The sequence below is a fragment of the Trichechus manatus genome, unplaced genomic scaffold (genome assembly GCF_000243295.1).
Source record: "Trichechus manatus latirostris isolate Lorelei unplaced genomic scaffold, TriManLat1.0 scaffold00112, whole genome shotgun sequence".
Taxonomy (NCBI): Eukaryota; Metazoa; Chordata; class Mammalia; order Sirenia; family Trichechidae; genus Trichechus; species Trichechus manatus.
The window spans coordinates 3977687-3987134 of record NW_004444048.1 but is presented as its reverse complement, the minus strand read 5'-3'; the positions used below and the strand labels follow the sequence as shown (position 1 = coordinate 3987134).

At 35.1% G+C, this 9448-nt stretch overlaps 1 protein-coding gene across 1 annotated transcript in view; it reads right to left on the bottom strand.

Moving 5' to 3' along the window:
- The window catches only part of RASSF8 (Ras association domain family member 8), a 16656-nt gene extending 9407 nt beyond the window's left edge, over positions 1-7249 (bottom strand). Inside the window, exon 1 of the mRNA XM_004383593.2 lies at positions 7046-7249. Coding sequence (XP_004383650.1) covers positions 7046-7148 — 103 coding nt within the window. The 5' untranslated portion in view covers positions 7149-7249. The remainder of the gene's footprint in view (positions 1-7045) is intronic.
- Between the last annotated feature and the right edge of the window lie 2199 nt (positions 7250-9448).

The following is a 9448-nucleotide window of genomic DNA, read 5'->3' as shown; positions in this document are numbered from 1 at the left end:
GTCACTGTTGTAAATGTATCTATCACATAACTTTTGCCAATTTAACTTTTTATAGGTGTACAACTTAGTGACACCAATTACAATAATTGGCTGTACAACCCTACCCTTAATCAATGTGATTTTTCTTGATTAACATCAAAGGGTAGAATGTTCGAGTCAAGTCTATACACTTCTTTTAAAAACCCTCACTTGAAGATACAGAAGCCCTCAAAATAGGTAACAGAATAAAACTACAGGATGTGAATTGCACATACTCTTCAGACACTGCTCAGAAATTCAACTTTGTACTTTAAACCTCAGAGGATCTTATATGTCTGTCAAATGCCTGACCATCTAGACCTTCTTGTTTGGGGCAAGATCTCAAGCTGGGACAAAGAAGGACGCTGGAATTTCCTATTTGAAGCTGTGAGGGGTTGGGCTTAGGAACTAGGTAGAACTTCAAAACTTGAATCAACTTCTAGCTTGCAAAATATCTCTGCTTTGCACATCAGGACGTGGCAGGGTTTGAGGCTCCATTTCCCCTCCTAAAGGGAGATAATGAGCCAATGGAGAACCTGCTACTCAGCTAACAGGCAGCTGCCCAGGTCTCCTCTCTGTCTCCCCATGAGTGTTTAGTCAACCCATAGCTCACATAGCTGGTCTCTTCCTGCTCACTTGTGGCAAAAAAAAAAAAAAAAAATCACCTCAATGTAAACAACCCTTCAAAATAATCTCACATAGAAAGAAGGGCCTTGAAAAGGACAGGCTGTGTTCAGTTTTGATTGTAATAGTTTCAAGGATTCTTGGAAAAAAAATTTTGAAATGACATTATTAATAAACAACAGAATAAAATAACATTTCAATTAAAAAAGAAAAAACAACAAAAAACAAGCTGACCTGAACTACAAATTATGGAAGATAAAGTTTTAGAAGATAATATAATATCATAACCTTGAACAAGCTTCCTAAATATTTTCATTTAAGGTGGGTGAGTCAGATGGATTATTTTAATTTTGTTAAAGTATCCATTAGTAGTTAATATTATTACAAAGTAACTGACCCTGCCATCTAGCAATTATAACAACAGGAATACACAGCCATTGACTTATCTTCAATGCCTCCTTTTAGTTTCATGAGCTTCTGAACCAATGAAAGTATTATCTGAATGACTGAGTCAATAAAAAGAGATTTGAATGTGTAAATGTGAAAACCCATGTATGCAATTTAGAAGTAGCACATAAAAAATGATTTTGCTTTACATATAGCGGCATGTTCTCCTTTAAAGAAACCTGAATCTTGGCTATAGGCTAAAGTCAGTGCTTTGGAGGCATGCAGACTTGGGTTTTAATCCCAAGTATAATAGTTACTAGACAAGTAACATAACTTCACTTTTAAAATGGGAATAACATAATACCTTGCAGGTTCTGAGGGTTAGGTATGACGAACATCTACTACACTCCCTGGCACACAGAGGCAATCAATACATGGTAGCCATTATTAATTCAAGACATTGTTATTCACCTAACAAGAAGGTTGAATAGAAATTTCCTTTAAATAGTGAGCACCTCCAATGTGTCAAAACAATAATCTGACTTATAAAAAAAAATTCTTAAGTAATGTTCAGCACCTCCCAACTGTGTGAAGCTGGGCATAGTGGAAAGGATGAGGGAGCCAGAAGGCCAGTGTTCAAACCTGGCTCTGCCATCTAATTACACGATTTGAGCAAATTATGAAATTTCCTTTAGCCTCCATTTCTCTGTCTATGAGATGAGTGTTTTCTTACCTCACAAGGTTGTTCTGAGAGTCAAATGAGAACATAAAATATAAAAATGATTTTAAAAATTGAAAAGTGCCATACAAATATTAAACAAAAAACCAAACCCGTCACCCTATAGGTCAGAGCAGAACTGCCCCACAGGGTTTCCAAGGAGCAGCTGGTGGATTCAAACTGCCAACCTTCTGGTTAGCAGTGCAACTCTTAACCATTGTGACATCAGGACCTCATGCAAATATTAGTTGTTACTATTATCAAAATACCCAAGCAAACAAGGGGAATGAAAAAGAAAGCCGTAGCACTGTCCTTCTTGGAATCAAAAAAGCATGATTTCCAAGTTAAAAATTATTATATTTCTCCCAAGAAAAACCACATGACACATCTGCAAGGTTAAAACTGTTCCATGTGTATAAACTGCTTCAAAAATCACAGCACTTTGTGTCCTTGGTTCTGTCACCTACTAACTACTATTAGGTATCTTGTGTCCTAGTCAGTTATATGAGAGTTAGACTACAGCAAGAGAATCACCTCCAAACCCACGAGGCCAAGGGAAAACAAAAACAATCGAAATAACAAACCTATTGCCACTGAGATGATTCCAAATCATAGTGACCCTACAGGACAGAGAAGAACTGCCCCATAGGGTTTCCAAGGTTGTAAATCTTTATGGAAGCAGAAAGCCCATCTTTTTCCGGCAGAGCAGCTGGTGGGTTCGAACTGCCGACCGTCCGGTTAGCAGGCGAGCACTTAACCGCTGTGCCCCCAGGGCTTCTTCATTAGTCACTAGATACATTTAAATTTTAATTAATTAAAATTAAAAACTCAATTTCTCAGCTTTACTAGCTATATTACAAGTGCTCGATTGCCACACGTGGCTAGTGACTACCATATAGGATAGCACAGACAGAACATTTTTATCCTTGCAGACATTTCTACTGGACAGTTGGTTCTAGAAACTAAGTTTTATTGAGTGCCTACTTAAAGCAAAGCAATGATGTAAAAAACATAAACAAGCAATGCTCCTACTTTGGAAGGACTTCCAGGGAAGAGAAAGATGTATGAACAAATACTAGAGTTCTGTATGAAATGTGTTTGGTTCAAAGCTAATTTTGTTGGGGCATATCACACGAACATGGCTTATTAGAAATAGTCTGCTCCAGCTTGGGCCCCAGCCCCAATCAATTTGTTTTTATTAAACACTTGTTCTGGCTCCAGTTGAAGGAGATATGGGAACAAGAACAGAGAAATTCTGAATTTTAGTACTTTAAATGGATGGAGTATCTGGGTGGCACAAATCGTTTTAAACGCTTGACTACCAGCCAAAAGGTTGGAGGTTCGAATCCAATGAAAGTTGCCTCAGAAGACAGGCCTGATGGTCTAGTTCCAAAGAGTCACAGCCTTGAAAACCCTGTGGAGTGGAGTTCTACTCTGCACATGTAGGGCTGCCATGAGTAGGAACTGACTAGACGTCAACCACTACCACCACCAACCACCTCTTTTCCTCTCTAATCTTTATTAGCTGTACTTTATTTCTGTGTTCAGCTCTAAGCTACTTGAGGGCAGAAATACATTTATGTTAATCTGGAATATCATAAATGTATTTTCTCCACCACAGCTGAGACAGATGATGTCAAGGGCTTTCCATTCTACTTATAGATCTGAGAAGTAGTTTGAACTCTGAAATGATGGAATTTTTGGGATAGTTTATGGGAGTAACAAGGCAGAATATTTAGAATCTCTCGGAAGGTTCAGGATGTGTAGTGACCAAACACAGTGCATTCTTGCTGGGCAGTTTAACCACTTCATGCCAATTAAGTATATTAATCATGCTTTGACTTTTAGTTATTATATTATAATTTGAGAATGTGCTCTATTTGCACCACCTAACTCAATCTGTAAAGGTAGTCGAGGGATTAGTGTGGAAAGAATTTCTTTCTATACTGTTAAAAAAAATTCATATCATACATAAGAACCAATTCAAAATGATCAAGGACCTACATGTAAAAACTAAAACCATAAAATTCTTGGAAGAAAATGCAGGAGTGAAGCTATGGGACCTAGTTTTTAGTGATAGGCTATCGGATATGGAAAAAAAAAAAAAAGCAAGAGCAGCAAAAGACAAAACACATAAAGGAGATCTCATAAAAATTAAGTACTTTTGTTAATCAAAGAACTTAATGAAAAAAGTAAAAAGACAATCTACAGATTGGGAGAAAATTTCTGGGAGCCATATATCCAATCAGGATCTAATATCCAAAATGAATCTAATCAAGAATGGACAAAGGACCTGAACAGACATTTCAACAAAGAGGATGTTCAAATGGTCAATAGCCCATGAAAAGATGCTCAAAGTCATTAGCCACGAGGGAGATGCAAATATGAGATGCACAATGAGATACCATCTTACCCCCATTAGAATAGTGATGATGAAAAAAAAAAAAAGGAAACCAATAGGTGTTGTCTAGGCTGTGGAGAAAAAGGAACCTTCATCCATTGCTGGTGGAAATGTAAAATGTTACAGCCACTGTGGAAAACAGTTTGCCAGCTCCTCAAAAAGTTGAACATAGAACTACCCAATGACCAAGCTATTCTGCTCTTAGGTTTATACTCAAGAGACCTGAAAACAGCAACATGAAAAGTCACATGTACACCAGTGTTCATGCAGCACTATTCACAACAGCCAAAAAGTGGAAACAACCGAAATGTCCATCAACAGATGAATGGATAAGCAAAATGTGGTATATACGTACTATGAAATATTACTCAGCTCTAAAGAGAAATGAAGTCCCGATGAATGTCACAGCATGGATATACCTTGAAAACATTATTCTGAGCAAAATTAGTCAGTTGCAAAAGGACAAATACGATTTGTATGATCTCACTTATATGAAATAAGCAAATACATCAAAACTAAAAACGATCGGTGGTTACCAAGGGTAGAAGGGAGGGGGTAAAAAGGAGTGTTTGCTTAGGGGGTAGTGAGCTTATGTTAATGGTGGAGGAATAATTTGGAAAATGATAGTGAGAATGGTTGCACAACTTGAAGAACGTAAATCAATGTTAGTGAATTATATATATGTAGAAGTTGTTGAATTGGTGTATGTTTTGTTGTGTATATTTGCACCACAATTTAAAACAACAAACATTCAACATCTTTCATCAAACTAAGTTCTGTTTTTACTTCTCTTCTAATTCTATTTGAATGAACAGTATCACTAACACAGAAAAAAACATTAGCTGTCATATACACTAGAAAAATGCCAATTTGTGTGCATATTTTCATATTTTGATAGATAGCTGTGATGTCCTAAAAATAATTTTAACTATCCAGAAAGCCTCAATAACCTTTATCAAGAATTTATACATAGCGTCCCCCCCCACCATGGGTAACTATGTGGACCGAAGCCCAAGAAGTCAGTCTACAATAAACCTTTTAGAAACATTTGTGGTTTTGCTCAGTTAGTCCATACTGTGCTAATAATATTGCTAAATTTTTACTGTGTTAAGCCATGGAAATTCTGGGGTTGTTTGTTACAGCAGCAACTTCCCCTAAATAATATACCTGCTATTGTTTCGTATAGAAAAAATAAGGTTAAAATTCTATAGATTTTTATTTAGTTCTGAGATTCTGAATACCAATAAATTACTAGATAAACGTTCAAGTATGAAACATTGAATTCAATGTTGAGATAATATTATCGCACAAGGGTCAATAGCTTTGGCCAGTTGAGTCGTCTTTCACATGAATTCTGAATTCAATGAAGAATTTATGATACAGAAAAAGAGCTGTTTAGCCAAGTTTTGAAGAATATCATAAAGCATCTGTATTCAAGCTGTCAAGTTTTCAAAATAAGTCTTGGACTGAATTATTGAGAAAGCAAAAAATGGGAGAAGGGGTAGATTTAGTTAAAACTTTCTATATTGTTCACAAACAGGTACACTTTTTAGTCCAAAATGGACACCTGGTATATATGGGCATTTTTCTCTCAAAATTCTATACAGAAATAGTGGTTACCATATGGATAGATGTAACTTACTGTACCACTCAACCATCTTGACTTTTGTAAAAATTATTCATTGTTGTTAACACTGCCCATGCCTTGATTCCCAAATATAACAAAGAAAGTTAGGTTTGATATTTTCTAATCCTAGTATTCACTAAACAAATAAAATAAAACAAACAAAGCTATATATTTTTATTCAAATAAATTATGTGGAGCTCTTTATATAAGGGGCATTTACGAAATAAGTTGGTAGAGAATAAGAAATAAAATACAAGCACTTTAATTTTCATCTCTTTAATAATTAAACTGAGGTCCCCAAATATTAGTCCCAAATGCAAGAACACTTCATTACATGTGAAAGCCTAGGGTTTTCAGTATTGTTTTACCACATGGGAGTGCTGTACTATGTAAGGAAAAGTCAAAAGATGAAAATGTTTGTATTAAATGAAAGCCTCTATCTTTATATCAGCTATCAATGCATCTGCCACAATGCAAGTGGTACAACCACATCTACCAAATGCTAGGGTGCCATGGTGACAATGTGACTCATTTCAATCCCAAGCTAACTTGACATGTTTCCAACATAAACTAGCAGACATAAAATAAACTTTTGATACGGAGCTCAAAGACAAAGGGGCACTGACTACCGAGTATGGTGTTTAACACACAAGTTTCCTCTCAATATGTGTTTGCTAAAATGATGGATTTAAGGTACAAATATAAACTTTAACCGCATTACTCAATTTACTGATGTAGGTGTTTATGCCCTCTCCATGTTCCAAAAGGAGTTCAGGCATAATATACGATAAAGATAAGCTTAAAAGTTCAAACAGGGTAGGAGAATAAGATGGAACCAGGAGATGTCACTAGTAACTATGTTCTTGAGAACTGCAGCTGCAGTATATAAGATTAAAAAAGTGCACGTTATCTTTCTAATGAAGAACAATGTTATTTAACATTTTGTTGCATTTTCTTTTCCAGAAATATTCAGAACTATTTAAACAATAGGATAAACAACAGGAGAGGAAAAAGCAGTGCAGACTCTGTACTCATGATTAGTAAACTCTGGAGGAAGCCAGGAAACAAGCATCATGACACATTTACCTAAGCAGGAAGAAATGGTAATAAGTCAACTGTGCTTGTGAGATGTATTTCAGAATAAAACAAACAAAAACCATCACAGATCTATATTCAGAAAGCAAACAAGAAAACAAACAACAATACAAATAACAACAACAAAAGGAAGCATAAAATAGTTAAAGGACACCCAGGGAGGTCAGTGACTTACCTATGGCTTGAGCTAAGGCTATTACAACCTCCTGGCAAGTTGTGACTTCAGTGACCCCACACACAATCCTCTGAACTCCATCCACCCATACTTTAAGTTCCATGGTGCACCAGCCAGTCACCCAAATGCCCTAAGACTGGTCATCAGGGTGTCAGGTCATGTCTCTGGCTACAGAAACACAGATAGGGCAGTCTGTGTGGTCAGCTGAAAAAGGAAAAAAAAAAAATCATCTTAAAATATTTAATGAATCTTAAAATTATTTTCTAATAAGTACATAAATATTGCACATAACAAAATAAATAATAATATACCATAATTCTATTACAGTTAATGTCCATATGTTTACACCATAATCCTATTACAGCTGATGTCCATATGTTTACTTACTTTATAGAACTGAATTCAGCACGACAAATGCAACTACAGCCATCTATCATGACACTGTTTCATATTACCATTATTTTCATAATTATAATTTTAATCATTAAGTCATGCTCCATTGGGTTAAAAAAAATCTTATTTACTTGACCAAGCCCTATTGTTCAATACATAAGCTGTTTCCTTTCTTTTCCATTTTTTGGAATTATTTCATTAAGATAATTTCTGAGGTTTAAAAAAAAACAAAATTAAAAAACCTTTTATGTCATTTTAAGATGCTAGGAATCATAAATAATTAAACCAATTTCTATGCCTTACCAGTGTTTAAGTATTAACAATTTTTAAAAACAGTTGTAAAGGTAGCTTAATAACTTATTTGCATTCTTTGTCTGTTTAATGTATATTCTTTGTGTCCTCCCCCGAGCCCCCCCCCAAAGGACTGACACCCTCTTCCTCACCATTGAAACCGCAACACCACACACAGTAAAAGGTCCAGGAGTGTAAAAAATACTAGCTGAAGGAATTCCTTGATGGCTGACAATTTCTCCATGTTTGTTTATGAATTATATTCTCTCTTATACGAACTTCTTGTCCTTTTCTCACTTATTTAACTAGGGTTTGATAATTTTCTTAAATATATGAGTTATTCACACAACAGAAACATTAATCCTTTGTAATATTTCCTATTTCTCCAGTGTTTGATGTTTAGTTCGACTGCATTATTTATCAAGCAGAAATTTCACATTTTCATATAGTCAAATCAAATGCTTTCATTCTTTTATTGATTAGAATTATTATTATTACTTGTTTGCTAAAATCGATTATGCATTTTTTTTTCCTGTCTGGTTTTAAAATCTCAATACTTTCTGTGCTATTATCTTTAATCAACTTATGATTTATTTTGGTTGTCTACTGTTTTGGGATCTTCCTATTTCTTTATTATTTAAAAAATGTTAAAGTTTATGAGATACAGTAAACATTGATTTAAATAAAGAGAACATTTGAATTTGTTTACAAGTTTATAATGACACTGGATTAATGACTTAGTAAAAAGCTTATTTAAAAAATGCTAAAAACTTCTTGTAAAACAGCATTTATTACTCAGTCCCTTGTACAGTCTCTTAAAGGTCTTGACATTTCTAGACCAACTGGTCACCTGGGTAGCAAAGTTAGAACACATATGAGGTGAAGGAGAGCAAAAATTACTTTCTCCAGAGAAGTATAAAACTACATCTCTGCCATCATGAAATCCAGGGAAAGGAGTGACTGAATGTTAATTTCCTAGCATGCTGCTTGAGGTCTCTGCCTATGATTTAGTGCCAAGGTGGTTTTACAAAACCCCTGTATAAACCAAGCACAGATTATCTTGCCTATGTACCTGAGCTGATTCCCATATCTTTGTCCCTCAGTTATGAGGTTGTGTGAGAAGTTAGCTTCTGGGGGGGAAAAGGGTCTCACAGCCAAAGAAACTGAAGAAATCCAGTAAATAAAGTTAAACAAGTTTCTTTACAGCTAGAGCCCTCAGAGTCTTTAACAGGCTGGTGTGCACTCTGAATTTCAAATAAGAGTTTTATACGTGGCTGTCCCCCAGATCATTTAGAGAATATTTAAGAAAAAAAAAAAAATGAAGAATTCTGAGTTAAAACAAGATTTGTTTCATATTCTGCTAGGCTATCCTTCTTCTTTGGGATAAAATTCAGATAGTAAAATGTGGTCAAATATTAATATACTGCTTTATTAAATTAAAAAAAAAAACCTCAGCTGAATTAAAGTCTAGTATCCAGTCCCTTATTTTTCATTGAAAGACTTTAATTTTGGGAAACTTCCCAAGAAAGGCTGCAGATCTCATTAAAAAGCCCTCCTTCCACCCACTCCCAAAGAAATTCATCATTTAAAAGAAACCGAGGCTCATTTTTAAGTTCTTTCTTTCTTTTTTAGGCTTTAGTACATGAACACATTATTTTCATTTCTGCAATATCAGTTTCACCTTGAACTTTTAATCACTAAGTGAAGATAAATGAACAT